Consider the following 17,484-nt stretch of genomic DNA (forward strand, 5'->3'; position numbering starts at 1 on the left):
GTAATCCTTTGCCTTGGTTCTTCCGGAATTTTCTCTCTCAGTTTCTGAAGACTCAACATCGCTGGTCTGAGATCCTCCTTATTGCACAATAAAAGAGATGGGAATAGCCATCAACAACAGCTTCCATCTACCTTGTGCCGCTCGTCTACTAAAACATTGCCAAAGTGCTTCACAGGAGTGTTAATAGGGACAGGCGACCAAAAGCTGGGTCAAAATGATCAGTTTTCAGGACTGACTTAAAGGGGGAGAGGGAGAGAGGGAGAGAAAAGAGGGAGAGAGAGAGGGGGAGGCGGAGAGGTTTAGGGAGAGAATTCCAGTGCTTAGGACCCTCAGGCAGCTGAAGGCCCAGCCGCCAATGGTGGAGTGATGGAAAATCGGGGGATGCTCAAGAGGCCAGAATTGGAGTCATACAGAGATCTCAGAGGGGTGTAGGGGCTGGAGGAGGTTACAGAGATAGGGAGGGTTGTAGGGGCTGGAGGAGGTTACAGAGATAGGGAGGGTTGTAGGGACTGGAGGAGGTTACAGAGATAGGGAGGGGTGTAGGGGCTGGAGGAGGTTACAGAGATAGGGAGGGTTGTAGGGGCTGGAGGAGGTTACAGAGATAGGGAGGGTTGTAGGGGCTGGAGGAGGTTACAGAGATAGGGAGGGGTGTAGGGGCTGGAGGAGGTTACAGAGATAGGGAGGGTTGTAGGGGCTGGAGGAGGTTACAGAGATAGGGAGGGCTGTAGGCGTTGGAGTAGGTTACAGAGATAGGGAGGGTTGTCGGGGCTGGGGGAGGTTACAGAGATAGGGAGGGCTGTGGGGGCTGGAGGAGGTTACAGAGATAGGGAGGGTTGTAGGGGCTGGAGGAGGTTACAGAGATGGGGAGGGGTGTAAGGGCTGGAGGAGGTTACATAGATAGGGAGGGTTGTAGGGGCTGGAGGAGGTTACAGAGATAGGGATGGTTGTAGGGGCTGGAGGAAGTTACAGAGATAGGGAGGGTTGTCGGGGCTGGAGGAGGTTACAGAGATAGGGAGGGTTGTAGGGGCTGGAGGAGGTTACAAAGATAGGGAGGGTTGTCGGGGCTGGAGGAGGTTACAGAGATAGGGAGGGGTGTAGGGGCTGGAGGAGGTTACAGAGATAGGGAGGGTTGTAGGGGCTGGAGGAGGTTACAGAGATAGGGAGGGTTGTAGGGGCTGGAGGAGGTTACAGAGATAGGGAGGGGTGTAGGGGCTTGTGGAGGTTACAGAGATAGGGAGGGTTGTCGGGGCTGGAGGAGGCTGCGGAGATAGGGGAAGGGTGGATTTGAAAACAGGGATGGGGGTTTAGAAATTGAGATATTGCCGGACTGGGTCTCCAGGGCTGACCGATCAATAGGACTCGGAGCGAGTTTGGATATATTGGCAACAGAACTTTGGAGATTTTAAAATTCTTACATGGGATGTGGGGGTCGCTGGTGAGGCCCAGCATTTGTTGCCCATCCCTAATTGCCCCTTGAAATGAGTGTCTCGCTCGGCCATTTCAGGGGGCAGTTAAGAATCAACCACATCGCTGTGGGGTCTGGAGTCACATGTGGGCCAGACCAGGTAGGGACAGAAGATTTCCTTCCCTAAAGGGGCATTAGAGAACCAGATGGGTTTTTATAACAATCGATGATGGTTGTCATGGTCACCATCACTGAGACTGGCTTTATAATTCCAGATTTATTAATTGAATTTAAACTCCACCAGCTGCCGTGGGGGGGATTTGAACCCGAGTCCCCAGAGTATTAACCTGGGCCTCGGGATTACTATCCCAGTGACATTACCACCACACCACCATCTCTCCATGTTATTGATTCCCTGAACATTAAGAAAGCAATTATTCTCTTTAAAGTCCATCCCCGCTGTGGGATTCCACGGTTAACGGCTCCCCAAGCACGGACACTGCCCTCGAGAGTAACTGCCCACCCTCCAGCCCCCTGTCCGCCCTTCATACCCCAGGCAATTGTAATGCTAACTTTAACCACTGGAGGGGGTGTGATGCTCCTGGGCGTATCCTTGTCCTCGTTCTCTTCCTCCTCCTGCTTCTGTGGAGGTAGCTCCGCTCTCATCTTCTGCAGTATAACCTGGACCGGCCTGACAGTAATCTGGTGAAACAAGACACGCTGTGAAATCAGCCTCCCCGGGGGAAGCGATTCTACTCAATTTACATTCCACTACCCCCCACCCCCCCCACCCCACCCCCGGTACCGGGGAACCACGGGGAAATGCTCAGCAGGTCTGGGAAACCAGGACTTGGCCCAGCGAACGCAGACCTCCACCCCTCCCGGTTCTGGCCTTCCGCAGGAGAAAGGGAACGCTGGCATTTCTATAGCGCCCTTCACATCCTCAGGTCGTGCCAGAGCGCCTCGCCGAGTGAGGTGAAGCACTTTCTGCTGGGATGTAGGGAACGCGGCAGCCAATTTGCGCACAGCAAGCTCTCACAAACAGCGATGTGATAATCACCCAGATCATCTGGTTTTTTTTTTAGTGATGTTGGTTTGAAGGACAAATATTGGACCCAGGACACCAGGGAAAACGCACCCCCACCCCCCCACCAACTCCCACGCCACCCGCCACCCCCTCCCCCCCCCCGGCTCTTCTTCCAATGGTGGCTGTGGGATCTTGCATGTGCATCTGAGAGGGTAGAGGGAGCCTCAGCTCAACATCACCTCTGAAGGCCAGCCCCTTGGACAGTATGCTGCTCCTTCTATACCGGCCTTCCAACAGTGCGGCACTCCCTCAGTACTGACCCTCTGACAGTGCAGCACTCCCTCAGTACTGACCCTCCGACAGTGCGGCACTCCCTCAGTACTGACCCTCCGACAGTGCAGCACTCCCTCAGTACTGACCCCCCGACTGTGCGGTGGTCCTTCAGTACTGACCCTCTGACAGTGCAGCACTCCCTCAGTACTGACCCTCTGACAGTGCAGCACTCCCTCAGTATTGACCCTCCAACAGTGCGGCACTCCCTCAGTACTGACCCCCCAACTGTGCGGTGGTCCTTCAGTACTGAACCTCTGACAGTGCGGCACTCCCTCAGTACTGACCCTCCGACAGTGCAGCATTCCCTCAGTACTGACCCCCCGACTGTGCGGTGGTCCTTCAGTACTGACCCTCTGACAGTGCAGCACTCCCTCAGTACTGACCCTCTGACAGTGCAGCACTCCCTCAGTACTGACCCTCCGACAGTGCAGCGCTCCTTCAGTACTGACCCTCCAACAGTGCAGCACTCCCTCAGTACTGGCCCTCCGACAGTGCAGCGCTCCTTCAATACTGACCCTCTGACAGTGCAGCACTCCCTCAGTACTGACCCCCCGACTGTGCGGTGTTCCTTCAGTACTGACCCTCTGACAGTGCGGCACTCCCTCAGTACTGACCCTCCGACAGTGCAGCACTCCCTCAGTACTGACCATCCGACAGTGCGGCACTCCTTCAGTACTGACCCTCCGACAGTGCGGCTCTCCCTCAGTACTGACCCTCCGACAGTGCGGCACTCCCTCAGTACTGACCCTCCGACAGTGCGGCGCTCCCTCAGTACTGACCCTCTGACAGTGCTGAACCCCCCAGTTGCGACCCTCTGACAGTGCGGCGCTCCCTCAGTACTGACCCTCTGACCGTGCAGCGCTCTCTCAGCACTGACCCTCCGACAGTGCGGCTCTCCCTCAGTACTGACCCTCCGACAGTGCGGCACTCCCTCAGTACTGACCCTCCGACAGTGCGGCGCTCCCTCAGTACTGACCCTCTGACAGTGCTGAACCCCCCAGTTGCGACCCTCTGACAGTGCGGCGCTCCCTCAGTACTGACCCTCTGACCGTGCGGCGCTCTCTCAGCACTGACCCTCTGACAGTGCTGAACCCCCCAGTTGCGAACCTCCGACAGTGCGGCGCTCCCTCAGTACTGCCACTATAAATGTCAGCCTGGATTATGCGCTCAAGTCTCTGGAGTGGGAATCAATCCCACCTTGAGAGGTGAATTGTTGAGCCACAGCTGGGAGCATAGAATCAGGGCACAGGCTCAGAGAGAGAGAGCTGGGTTATGTGTGTGAGTGTGAGAGAGAGAGATGCTTCGATGAGTGTGTTTCTCATGATGGCAACACATCAGGACACCAGGAGAGGGCACCATCTGCACATAGTTGCAGGTCCTGGGTAACCGGCTATTCTCCAGTAGGTGTCGCTGCCTGCCCAGTTCAGACCAACAACAATGAAACAATGGAGATACGCAGTAACAGCAGCTGAAGTCCCGACCTGAGACTGATACAATCAGACTCAAATCACAGGGATACATCAAAGGGAGAGGGGAACAAACCTGGATATTGCGACAGAGCAGGAACAGCGAAAGGGAACCAGGGAAATGAAAAACATTCCCAACAACAACATGCATTAATGTAGCACCTTTATCAAATGCAACATCTTCATGGAAACAATTATCAAACTTAAGATGTTAGAGACAGGCGACCAAAAAATCAGTCAAAGAGTTCGGTTTTAAGGAGCGCCTGAAGGAGATAGAAAGAGAGAGAGAGAGATGGAGAGGGTTAGGGAGGGAATTCCAGAGCTTAGGTGTCCCCAGGCAGCTGAAGGACCGGCCGCCAAGGGTGCAGAGAAGCGAAATCGGGGGATGCTCATGAGGCCAGAATTGGAGGAGTGGAGAGATCTCAGAGGGATGTAGGGGGTGGAGGAGGTTACAGAGATAGGGAGGGGTGTAGGGGCTGGAGGAGGTTACAGAGATAGGGAGGGGTGTAGGAGCTGGAGGAGGTTACAGAGGTAGGGAGGGGTGTAGGAGCTGGAGGAGGTTACAGAGATAGGGAGGGTTGTAGGGGCTGGAGGAGGTTACAGAGATAGGGAGGGTTATAGGGGCTGGTGGAGGTTACAGAGATAGGGAGGGTTGTAGGCACTGGAGAAGGTTACAGAGATAGGGAGGGGTGTAGGGGCTGGAGGAGGTAACAGAGATAGGGAGGGGTGTAGGGGCTGGAGGAGGTTACAGAGATAGGGAGGGCTGTAGGGGCTGGAGGACGTTACAGAGATAGGGAGGGGTGTATGGGCTGGAGGACGTTTCAGAGATAGGGAGGGGTGTAGGGGCTGGAGGAGGTTACAGAGATAGGGAGGGTTGTAGGCACTGGAGACGGTTACAGAGATAGGGAGGGGTGTAGGGGCTGGAGGAGGTTTCAGAGATAGGGAGGGTTGTAGGGGCTTGAGGAGGTATACAGAGATAGGGAGCGTTGTAGGGGCTGGAGGAGGTTACAGAGATAGGAAGGTTGTGGGGGCTGGAGGAGGTTACACAGATAGAGAGGGCTGTAGGGGCTGGAGGAGGTTACACAGATAGAGAAGGCTGTAGGGGCTGGAGGAGGTTACAGAGATAGGGAGGGTTATGGGGCTGCAGGATGTTACAGAGATAGGGAGGGTTATAGGGGCTGGAGGAGGTTACAGAGATAGGGAGGGTTATAGGGGTTGGAGGAGGTTACAGATAGGGTGGGTTATAGGGGTTAGAGGAGGTTACAGAGATAGGGAGGGGTGTAGGGGCTGGACGAGGTTTCAGAGATAGGGAGGTTTGTACGGACTGGAGGAGGTTACAGAGATAGGAAGGGGTGTAAGAGGTTTCAGAGATAGGGAGGGTTGTAGGGACTGTAGGAGGTTACAGAGATAGGGAGGGTTGTTGGGGCTGGAGGTGGTTACAAAGATAGGGAGGGTTGAAGGGGCTGGAGCAGGTTACAGAGATGGGGAGGGATGTAGGGTCTGGAGGAGGTTACAGGGATAGGGAGGGTTGTAGGGGTTGGAGGAGGTTACAGAGATAGGGAGGGTTATAGGGGTTGGAGGAGGTTACAGAGATAGGGAGGCTTGAAGGGGCTGGAGGAGGTTACAGAGATAGGGAGGGTGTAGGGGCTGGAGGAGGTTTCAGAGACAGGGAGAGTCGTAAGGGCTGGAGGAGGTTACAGAGATAGGGAGGGTTGTAGGGGCCAGAGGAGGTTCCAGAGATAGGGAGGGTTGTAGGTACTGGAGGAGGTTACAGAGATAGGAAGGGTTATAGGGGCTGGAGGAGGTTACAGAGATAGGGAGGGTTATAGGGGTTGGAGGAGTTTACAGAGATAGGGAGGCTTGTAGGGGCTGGAGGAGGTTACAGAGATAGGGAGGGTGTAGAGGCTGGAGGAGGTTTCAGAGATAGGGAGGGTTGTAGGGGCTGGAGGAGGTTACAGAGATAGGGAGGGTTGCAGGGGCTGGAGGAGGTTACAGAGATAGGAAGGATGTGGGGGCTGGAGGAGGTTACACAGATAGAGAAGGCTGTAGGGGCTGGAGGAGGTTACAGAGATAGGGAGGGTTATGGGGCTGCAGGATGTTACAGAGATAGGGAGGGTTATAGGGGCTGGAGGAGGTTACAGAGATAGGGAGGGTTATAGGGGTTGGAGGAGGTTACAGATAGGGTGGGTTATAGGGGTTAGAGGAGGTTACAGAGATAGGGAGGGTTGTAGGGGCTGGAGGAGATTACAGAGATAGGGAGGGGTGTAGGGGCTGGAGGAGGTTTCAGAGATAGGGAGGGTTGTAGGGACTGGAGGAGGTTACAGAGATAGGGAGGGGTGTAGGGGCTGGAGGAGATTACAGAGATAGGGAGGGATGTAGGGGCTGGACGAGGTTTCAGAGATAGGGAGGTTTGTAGGGACTGGAGGAGGTTACAGAGATAGGAAGGGGTGTAGGAGGTTTCAGAGATAGGGAGGGTTGTAGGGGCTGTAGGAGGTTACAGAGATAGGGAGGGTTGTTGGGGCTGGAGGTGGTTACAAAGATAGGGAGGGTTGAAGGGGCTGGAGCAGGTTACAGAGATAGGGAGGGATGTAGGGTGTGGAGGAGGTTACAGGGATAGGGAGGGTTGTAGGGGCTGGAGGAGGTTACAGAGATAGGGAGGGGTGTAGGGGCTGGAGGAGGTTACAGAGATAGGGAGGGTTGTAGGGGCTGGAGGAGGTTACAGAGAAAGGGAGGGTTGTGGGGGCGGGAGGAGGTTACGCAGATAGAGACGGTAGAAGGGGCTGGAGGAGGTTACAGAGATAGGAAGGGTTATAGGGGTTGGAGGAGGTTACAGAGAAAGGGAGGGTTGTAGGGGCTGGAGGAGGTTACAGAGATAGGGAGGGGTGTAGGGGCTGGAGGAGGTTTCAGAGATAGGGAGGGTTGTAGGGGCTGGAGGAGGTTACAGAGATAGTGAGGGTGTAGAGGCTGGAGGAGGTTTCAGAGATAGGGAGGGTTGTAGGGGCTGGAGGAGGTTACAGACATAGGAAGGGTTATAGGGGCTGGAGGAGGTTACAGTGATAGGGAGGGTTATAGGGGTTGGAGGAGGTTACAGAGATAGGGAGGCTTGTAGGGGCTGGAGGAGGTTACAGAGATAGGGAGGGATGTAGGGGCTGGAGGAGGTTACAGAGATAGGAAGGATGTGGGGGCTGGAGGAGGTTACACAGATAGAGAGGGTTGTAGGGGCTGGAGGAGGTTACAGAGATAGGGAGGGTTGTAGGGGCTGGAGGAGGTTACAGAGTTAGGGAGGGTTGTAGAGTCTGGAGGAAGTTACAGAGATACGGAGGAGTGTAGGGGGAGGTTACAGAGATAGGGAGGGTTATAGGGGTTGGAGGAGGTTACAGAGATAGGGAGGGGTGTAGGGGCTGGAGGAGGTTACAGAGATAGGGAGGGTTGTAGGGGCTGGAGGAGATTACAGAGAAAGGGAGGGTTGCGGGGGCGGGAGGAGGTTACACAGATAGAGACGGTTGAAGGGGCTGGAGGAGGTTACAGAGATAGGAAGGGTTATAGGGGTTGGAGGAGGTTACAGAGAAAGGGAGTGTTGTAGGGGCTGGAGGAGGTTACAGAGATAGGGAGGGGTGTAGGGGCTGGAGGAGGTTTCAGAGATAGGGAGGGTTGTAGGGGCTGGAGGAGGTTACAGAGATAGGGAGGGTTGTAGGGGCTGGAGGAGGTTACAGAGAAAGGGAGGGATGTGGGTGCTGGAGGAGGTTATGGAGAAAGGAAGGGTTGTGGGGGCTGGAGGAGGTTACAGAGATAGGGAGGTTTGTAGGGGCTGGAGGAGGTTACAGAGATAGGGTGGGTTGTAGAGTCTGAAGGAAGTTACAGAGATAGGGAGGATTGTAGGAGGTTTCAGAGATAGGGAGGGTTGTAGGGGCTGGAGGAGGTTACAGAGATAGGGAGGGTTGTAGGGGCTGGAGGAGGTTACACAGATAGAGAGGGCTGTAGGGGCTGGAGGAGGTTACACAGATAGAGAGGGCTGTATGGGCTGGAGGAGGTTACAGAGATAGGGAGGGTTGTAGGGGCGGGAGGAGCTTACAGAGTTAGGGAGGGTTGTAGAGTCTGGAGGAAGTTACAGAGATAGGGAGGGGTGTAGGGGCTGGCGGAGGTTACAGAGATAGGGAGGGGTTTAAGGGCTGGAGGAGGTTACAGAGATAGGGAGGGTTATAGGGGCTGGAGGAGGTTACAGAGATAGGGAGGGTTATAGGTCCTGGAGGAGGTTACAGAGATAGGGAGAGTTGTAGGCAATGGAGAAGGTTACAGAGATAGGTAGGGTTATAGGGGTTGGAGGAGGTTACACATAGGGAGGGTTATAGGGGTTGGAGGAGGTTACAGAGATAGGGAGGGTTGTAGGGGCTGGAGGAGATTACAGAGAAAGGGATGTGTGTTGGGGCTGGAGGAGGTTTCAGAGATAGGGAGGGTTGTAGGGACTGGAGGAGGTTACAGAGATAGGGAGGGTTGTAGGAGGTTTCAGAGAAAGGGAGGGTTGTAGGAGCTGGAGGAGGTTACAGAGATAGGCAGGGTTGTAGGGGATGGGGGAGGTTACAGAGATAGGAAGGTTCTGGGGGCTCGAGGAGGTTACACAGATAGAGAGGGCTGTAGGGGCTGGAGGAGGTTACACAGATAGAGAGGGCTGTAGGGGCTGGAGGAGGTTACAGAGATAGGAAAGGTTGTAGGGGCTGGAGGAGATTACAGAGATAGGGAGGGGTGTAGGGGCTGGAGGAGGTTTCAGAGATAGGGAGGTTTGTAGGGACCGGAGGAGGTTACAGAGATAGGGAGGGTTGTAGGAGGTTTCAGAGATAGGGAGGGTTGTAGGGGCTGTGGGAGGTTACAGAGATAGGGAGGGTTTTTGGGGCTGGAGGTGGTTACAAAGATAGGGAGGGTTGAAGGGGCTGGAGCAGGTTACAGAGATAGGGAGGGGTGTAGGGTCTGGAGGAGGTTACAGGGATAGGGAGGGTTGTAAAGGCTGCAGAAGTTTACAGAGACAGGGAGAGTCGTAAGGGCCGGAGGAGGTTACAGAGATAGGGAGGGTTGTAGGGGCTGGAGGAGGTTACAGAGATAGGAGAGTTGTAAGGGCTGGAGGAGGTTACAGAGATAGGGAGGGTTGTAGGGGCCAGAGGAGGTTACAGAGATAGGGAGGGTTGTAGGAACTGGAGGAGGTTACAGAGATAGGAAGGGTTATAGGGGCTGGAGGAGGTTACAGAGATAGGGAGGGTTATAGGGGTTGGAGGAGGTTACAGAGATAGGGAGGCTTGTAGGGGCTGGAGGAGGTTACAGAGATAGGGAGGGTGTAGGGGCTGGAGGAGGTTTCAGAGATAGGGAGGGTTGTAGGGGCTGGAAGAGGCTACAGAGATAGGGAGGGTTGTAGGGGCTGGAGGAGGTTACAGAGATAGGAAGGTTGTGAGGGCTGGAGGAGGTTACAGAGAAAGGGAGGGTTGTGGGGGCTGGAGGAGGTTACACAGATAGAGAGGGTTGTAGGGGCTGGAGGAGGTTACAGAGATAGGGAGGGTTGCAGGGGCTGCAGGAGGTTACAGAGTTAGGGAGGGTTGTAGAGTCTGGAGGAAGTTACAGAGATATGGAGGGGTGTAGCGGGAGGTTACAGAGATAGGGAGGGTTATAGGGTTGGAGGAGGTTACAGAGATAGGGAGGGTTGTAGCCACTGGAGAAGGTTACAGAGATAGGGAAGGTTATATGGGTTGGAGAAGGATACAGATAGGGAGGGTTATGGGGTTGGAGGAGGTTACAAAGATAGGGAGTGTAGTAGGGACTGGAGGAGGTTACAGAGATAGTGAGGGTTGTAGGAGTTTTCAGAGATAGGGAGGGTTGTAGGGGCTGGAGGAGGTTACAGAGATAGGGAGAGTTGTAAGGGCTGGAGGAGGTTACAGAGATAGTAAGTGTTATAGGGGCTGGAGGAGGTTACAGAGATAGGGAGGGGTGTAGGGGCTGGAGGAGGTTACAGAGATAGGGAGGGTTGTAGGGGCTGGAGGAGGTTACAGAGATAGGGAGGGTTGTAGGGGCTGGAGGAGGTTACAGAGATAGGGAGGGTTGTAGTGGCTGGAGGAGGTTACAGAGAAAGGGAGGGTTCTGGGTGCTGGAGGAGGTCATGGAGAAAGGGTGGGTTGTGGGGGCTGGAGGAGGTTACAGAGATAGGGAGGTTTGTAGGGGCTGGAGTAGGTTACAGAGATAGGGAGGGTTGTAGAGTCTGGAGGAAGTTACAGAGATAGGGAGGGGAGTAGGGGCTGGAGGATGTTACAGAGATAGGGAGGCGTGTAAGGGCTGGAGGTGGTTACAGAGATAGGGAGGGTTATAGGGGCTGGAGGAGGTTACAGAGATAGGAAGGGTTCTAGGGGCTGGAGGAAGTTACAGAGATAGGGAGGGTTGTAGGCACTGGAGAAGGTTACAGAGATAGGGAGATTTATAGGGGTTGGAGGAGGTTACAGATAGAGAGGGTTATAGGGGTTGGAGGAGGTTGCAGAGATAGGGAGGATTTTAGGGGCTGGAGGAGATTACAGAGAAAGCGAGGTGTGTAGGGGCTGGAGGAGGTTTCAGAGATAGGGTGGGTTGTAGGGACTGGAGGAGGTTACAGAGATAGGGAGGGTTGTAGGAGGTTTCAGAGATAGGGAGGGTTGTAGGGGCTGGAGGAGGTTACAGAGATAGGGAGGGTTGTAGGGGCTGGAGGAGGTTACAGAGATAGGAAGGTTGTGGGTGCTGGAGGAGGTTACACAGATAGAGAGGGCTGTAGGGGCTGAAGGAGGTTACACAGATAGAGAGGGCTGTATGGGCTGGAGGAGGTTACAGAGATAGGGAGGGTTGTAGGGGCGGGAGGAGGTTACAGCGTTAGGGAGGGTTGTAGAGTCTGGAGGAAGTTACAGAGATAGGGAGGGGTGTAGGGGCTGGCGGAGGTTACAGAGATAGGGAGGGGTGTAAGGGCTGGAGGAGGTTACAGAGATAGGGAGGGTTATAGGGGCTGGAGGAGGTTACAGAGATAGGGAGGGTTATAGGGGCTGGAGGAGGTTACCGAGATAGGGAGGGTTGTAGGCAATGGAGAAGGTTACAGAGATAGGGAGGGTTATAGGGGTTGGAGGAGGTTACAGATAGGGACGGTTATAGGGGTTAGAGGAGGTTACAGAGATAGGGAGGGTTGTAGGGGCTGGAGGAGATTACAGAGATAGGGAGGGGTGTAGGGGCTGGAGGAGGTTTCAGAGATAGGGAGGGTTGTAGGGACTGGAGGAGGTTACAGAGATAGGGAGGGTTGTAGGGGCTGGAGGAGATTACAGAGATAGGGAGGCTTGTAGGGGTTGGAGGAGGTTACAGAGATAGGAAGGTTGTGGGGGCTGGAGGAGGTTACAGAGATTGGAAGGGGTGTAGGGGCTGGAGGAGGTTTCAGACATAGGGAGGTTTGTAGGGACTGGAGAAGCTTACAGAGATAGGGAGGGTTGTAGGAGGTTTCAGAGATAGGGAGGGTTGTAGGGGCTGTAGGAGGTTATAGAGATAGGAAGGGTTATAGGGGCTGGAGGAGGTTACAGAGATAGGGAGGGTTATAGGGGTTGGAGGAGGTTACAGAGATAGGGAGGCTTGTAGGCGCTGGAGGAGGTTACAGAGATAGGGAGGGGTGTAGGGGCTGGAGGAGCTTTCAGAGATAGGGAGGGTTGTAGGGGCTGGAGGATGTTACAGAGATATAGAGGGTTGTAGGGGCTGGAGGAGGTTACAGAGATAGGAAGGTTGTGGGGGCTGGAGAAGGTTACAGAGAAAGGGAGGGTTGTGGGGGCTGGAGGAGGTTACAGAGATAGAGAGGGTTGTAGGGGCTGGAGGAGGTTACGGAGATAGGGAGGGTTGTAGAGGCTGGAGGAGGTTACAGAGTTAGGGAGGGTTGTAGGGTCTGGAGGAAGTTACAGAGATACGGAGGGGTGTAGGGGGAGGTTACAGAGATAGGGAGGGTTATAGGGGCTGGAGGAGATTACAGAGATAGGCAGGGTTGTAGGCACTGGAGAAGGTTACAGAGAAAGGGAAGGTTTTAGGGGTTGGTGGAGGTTACAGTTAGGGAGGGTTATAGGGGTTGGAGGAGGTTACAGAGATAGGGAGTGTTGTAGGGACTGGATGAGGTTACAGAGATAGTGAGGATTGTAGGAGGTTTCAGAGATAGGGAGGGTTGTAGGGGCTGGAGGAGGTTATAGAGTTAGGGAGAGTTGTAAGGGCTGGAGGAGGTTACAGAGATAGGGAGGGTTGTAGGGGCCAGAGGAGGTTACAGAGATAGGGAGGGTTGTAGGGGCTGGAGGAGGTTACAGAGATAGGGAGGGTTATAGGGGTTGGAGGAGGTTACAGAGATAGGGAGGCTTGTAGGGGCTGGAGGAGGTTACAGAGATAGGGAGGGGTGTAGGGGCTGGAGGAGGTTACAGAGAAAGGGAGCGTTGTGGGGGCGGGAGGAGGTTACAGAGATAGGGAGGGTCGTAGGGGTTGGAGGAGGTTACAGAGATAGGGAGGCTTGTAGGGGCTGGAGGAGGTTACAGAGATAGGGAGGGGTGTAGGGGCTGGAGGAGCTTTCAGAGATAGGGAGGTTTGTAGGGGCTGGAGGATGTTACAGAGATATAGAGGGTTGTAGGGGCTGGAGGAGGTTACAGAGATAGGAAGGTTGTGGGGGCTGGAGAAGGTTACAGAGAAAGGGAGGGTTGTGGGGGCTGGAGGAGGTTACAGAGATAGAGAGGGTTGTAGGGGCTGGAGGAGGTTACGGAGATAGGGAGGGTTGTAGAGGCTGGAGGAGGTTACAGAGTTAGGGAGGGTTGTAGGGTCTGGAGGAAGTTACAGAGATACGGAGGGGTGTAGGGGGAGGTTACAGAGATAGGGAGGGTTATAGGGGCTGGAGGAGATTACAGAGATAGGCAGGGTTGTAGGCACTGGAGAAGGTTACAGAGAAAGGGAAGGTTTTAGGGGTTGGTGGAGGTTACAGATAGGGAGGGTTATAGGGGTTGGAGGAGGTTACAGAGATAGGGAGTGTTGTAGGGACTGGATGAGGTTACAGAGATAGTGAGGATTGTAGGAGGTTTCAGAGATAGGGAGGGTTGTAGGGGCTGGAGGAGGTTATAGAGATAGGGAGAGTTGTAAGGGCTGGAGGAGGTTACAGAGATAGGGAGGGTTGTAGGGGCCAGAGGAGGTTACAGAGATAGGGAGGGTTGTAGGGACTGGAGGAGGTTACAGAGATAGGGAGGGTTGTAGGAGGTTTCAGAGATAGGGAGGGTTGTAGGGGCTGTAGGAGGTTACAGAGATAGGGAGGGTTGTTGGGGCTGGAGGTGGTTACAAAGATAGGGAGGGTTGAAGGGGCTGGAGGAGGTTACAGAGATAGGCAGGGGTGTAGGGTCTGGAGGAGGTTACAGGGATAGGGAGGGTTGTAGGGGCTGGAGGAGTTTACAGAGACAGGGAGAGTCCTAAGGGCTGGAGGAGGTTACAGAGATAGGGAGGGTTGTAGGGGCTGGAGGAGGTTACAGAGATAGGAGAGTTGTAAGGGCTGGAGGAGGTTACAGAGATAGGGAGGGTTGTAGGGGCTAGAGGAGGTTATAGAGATAGGAAGGGTTATAGGGGCTGGAGGAGGTTACAGAGATAGGGAGGGTTATAGGGGTTGGAGGAGGTTACAGAGATAGGGAGGCTTGTAGGGGCTGGAGGTGGTTACAGAGATAGGGAGGGGTGTAGGGGCTGGAGGAGCTTTCAGAGATAGGGAGGGTTGTAGGGGCTGGAGGATGTTACAGAGATATAGAGGGTTGTAGGGGCTGGAGGAGGTTACAGAGATAGGAAGGTTGTGGGGGCTGGAGAAGGTTACAGAGAAAGGGAGGGTTGTGGGGGCTGGAGGAGGTTACAGAGATAGAGAGGGTTGTAGGGGCTGGAGGAGGTTACGGAGATAGGGAGGGTTGTAGGGGCTGGAGGAGGTTACAGAGTTAGGGAGGGTTGTAGGGTCTGGAGGAAGTTACAGAGATACGGAGGGGTGTAGGGGGAGGTTACAGAGATAGGGAGGGTTATAGGGGCTGGAGGAGATTACAGAGATAGGCAGGGTTGTAGGCACTGGAGAAGGTTACAGAGAAAGGGAAGGTTATAGGGGTTGGTGGAGGTTACAGATAGGGAGGGTTATAGGGGTTGGAGGAGGTTACAGAGATAGGAGTGTTGTAGGGACTGGATGAGGTTACAGAGATAGTGAGGATTGTAGGAGGTTTCAGAGATAGGGAGGGTTGCAGGGGCTGGAGGAGGTTATAGAGATAGGGAGAGTTGTAAGGGCTGGAGGAGGTTACAGAGATAGGGAGGGTTGTAGGGGCCAGAGGAGGTTACAGAGATAGGGAGGGTTGTAGGGACTGGAGGAGGTTACAGAGATAGGGAGGGTTGTAGGGGCTGGAGGAGGTTACAGAGATAGGGAGGGGTGTAGGGGCTGGAGGAGGTTACAGAGATAGGGAGGGTTGTAGGGGCTGGAGGAGGTTACAGAGAAAGGGAGCGTTGTGGGGGCGGGAGGAGGTTACAGAGATAGGGAGGGTCGTAGGGGTTGGAGGAGGTTACAGAGATAGGGAGGGGTGTAGGGGCTGGAGGAGGTTTCAGAGATAGGGAGGGTTGTAGGGGCTGCAGGAGGTTACAGAAATAGGGAGGGTTGTAGGGGGTGGAGGAGGTTACAGAGAAAGGGAGGGTTGTGGGTGCTGAAGGTGGTTACGGTGAAAGGGAGGGTTGTGGGGGCTGGAGGAGGTTATAGAGATAGGGAGGGGTGTAGGGGCTGGAGGAGGTTACAGAGATAGGGAGGTTTGTAGGGGCTGGAGGAGGTTACAGAGATAGGGAGGGTTGTAGAGTCTGGAGGAAGTTACAGAGATAGGGAGGGGAGTAGGGGCTGGAGGATGTTACAGAGATAGGAGGGTTATAGGGGCTGGAGGAGGGTACAGATATAGGGAGGGTTATAGGGGCTGAAGGAGGTTACAGAGATAGGGAGGGTTGTAGGCACTGGAGAAGGTTACAGAGATAGGGAGGATTATAGCGGTTGGAGGAGGTAACAGATAGGGAGGGTTATAGGGTTTGGAGGAGGTTACAGAGATAGGGAGGGTTGTAGGGGCTGGAGGAGATTACAGAGAAAGGGAGGTGTGTAGGGACTGGAGGAGGCTTCAGAGATAGGGAGGGTTGTAGGGACTGGAGGAGGTTACAGGGACAGGGATGGTTGTAGGAGGTTACAGAGATAGGGAGGTTTGTAGGGGCTGGAGGAGGTTACAGAGATAGGGAGAGTTGTAAGGGCTGGAGGAGGTTACAGAGATAGGGAGGGTTGTAGGGGCTGTAGGAGGTTACAGAGATAGGGAGGGTTGTTGGGGCGGGAGGTGATTACAAAGCTAGGGAGGGTTGTAGGGGCTGGAGGAGGTTACATAGATAGGGAGGGGTGTAGGGTCTGGAGGAGGTTAAAGGGATAGGGAGGGTTGTATTGGGTTGGAGGAGTTTACAGAGATAGGGAGGGTTTTAGGGACTGGAGGAGGTGACAGAGATAGGAAGTGTTATAGGGGCTGGAGGGGGTTACAGAGATAGGGAGGGTTGTAGGGGCTGGAGGAGGTTAGAGAGATAGGGAGGGTTGTAGGGGCTGGAGGAGGTTACAGAAATAGGGAGGGTTGTTGGGGCTGGAGCTGGTTACAGAGATAGGGAGGGTTGTAGGGGCTGGAGGAGGTTACAGAGATAGGGATGGTTGTAGGGGCTGGAGGAGGTTACACAGATAGGGAGGGTTGTAGGGGCTGGAGGAGGTTACAGAGATAGGGAGGGTTGTAGGGTCTGGAGGTGGTTACAGGGATAGGGAGGGGTGTAGGGTCTGGAGGTGGTTACAGGGATAGGGAGGGTTGTAGGGGCTGTAGGAGTTTACAGAGATAGGGGGAGTTGTGAGGGCTGGAGGAGGTTACAGAGATAGGGAGGGTTGTAGGGGCTGGAGGAGGTTACAGATATAGGGAGAGTTGTAAGGGCTGGAGGAGGTTCCAGAGATAGGGAGGGTTGTAAGGACTGGAGGAGGTTACAGAGATAGGGAGGGTTGTAGGAGGTTTCAGAGATAGGGAGGGTTGTAGGGGCTGGAGGAGGTTACAGAGATAGGAAGGGTTGTAGGGGCTGGAGGAGGTTACAGAGATAGGAAGGTTGTGGGGGCTGGAGGAGGTTACACAGATAGAGAGGGCTGTAGGGGCTGGAGGAGGTTACACAGATAGAGAGGGCTGTATGGGCTGGAGGAGGTTACAGAGATAAAGAGGGTTGTAGGGGCGGGAGGAGGTTACAGAGTTAGGGAGGGTTGTAGAGTCTGGAGGAAGTTACAGAGATAGGGAGGGGTGTAGGGGCTGGCGGAGGTTACAGAGATAGGGAGGGTTGTAGGGGCTGGAGGAGGTTACAGAGATAGGGAGGGTTGTAGGGGCGGGAGGAGGTTACAGCGTTAGGGAGGGTTGTAGAGTCTGGAGGAAGTTACAGAGATAGGGAGGGGTGTAGGGGCTGGCGGAGGTTACAGAGATAGGGAGGGGTGTAAGGGCTGGAGGAGGTTACAGAGATAGGGAGGGTTATAGGGGCTGGAGGAGGTTACAGAGATAGGGAGGGTTATAGGGGCTGGAGGAGGTTACCGAGATAGGGAGGGTTGTAGGCAATGGAGAAGGTTACAGAGATAGGGAGGGTTATAGGGGTTGGAGGAGGTTACAGATAGGGACGGTTATAGGGGTTAGAGGAGGTTACAGAGATAGGGAGGGTTGTAGGGGCTGGAGGAGATTACAGAGATAGGGAGGGGTGTAGGGGCTGGAGGAGGTTTCAGAGATAGGGAGGGTTGTAGGGACTGGAGGAGGTTACAGAGATAGGGAGGGTTGTAGGGGCTGGAGGAGATTACAGAGATAGGGAGGCTTGTAGGGGCTGGAGGAGGTTACAGAGATAGGAAGGTTGTGGGGGCTGGAGGAGTTTACAGAGATTGGAAGGGGTGTAGGGGCTGGAGGAGGTTTCAGACATAGGGAGGTTTGTAGGGACTGGAGAAGCTTACAGAGATAGGGAGGGTTGTAGGAGGTTTCAGAGATAGGGAGGGTTGTAGGGGCTGTAGGAGGTTATAGAGATAGGAAGGGTTATAGGGGCTGGAGGAGGTTACAGAGATAGGGAGGGTTATAGGGGTTGGAGGAGGTTACAGAGATAGGGAGGCTTGTAGGGGCTGGAGGAGGTTACAGAGATAGGGAGGGGTGTAGGGGCTGGAGGAGCTTTCAGAGATAGGGAGGGTTGTAGGG

The 17,484-nt window shown here is 54.5% G+C and overlaps 1 protein-coding gene across 3 annotated transcripts in view; it reads right to left on the reverse strand.

The window, feature by feature from the left end:
* LOC121272990 (5'-3' exonuclease PLD3-like) overlaps positions 1 to 17,484 on the reverse strand; it is a 72,079-nt gene that overhangs the window by 14,147 nt on the left and 40,448 nt on the right. For 2 of the 3 annotated variants that reach the window (XM_041179917.1, XM_041179918.1), the window contains exons 3-4: positions 1,979 to 2,107; positions 1 to 77 (exon numbers count right to left, since the gene is read on the reverse strand). The exon at positions 1 to 77 is cut by the window's left edge and continues 46 nt beyond it. In XM_041179917.1, coding sequence (XP_041035851.1) covers positions 1 to 77; positions 1,979 to 2,107 — 206 coding nt within the window. Of the gene's footprint in view, positions 78 to 1,978; positions 2,126 to 17,484 lie in introns of all 3 variants that reach the window. The other variant, XM_041179916.1, reaches the window with a different exon arrangement.

This window comes from Carcharodon carcharias, chromosome 37, assembly GCF_017639515.1.
Source record: "Carcharodon carcharias isolate sCarCar2 chromosome 37, sCarCar2.pri, whole genome shotgun sequence".
NCBI classification, from domain to species: Eukaryota; Metazoa; Chordata; class Chondrichthyes; order Lamniformes; family Lamnidae; genus Carcharodon; species Carcharodon carcharias.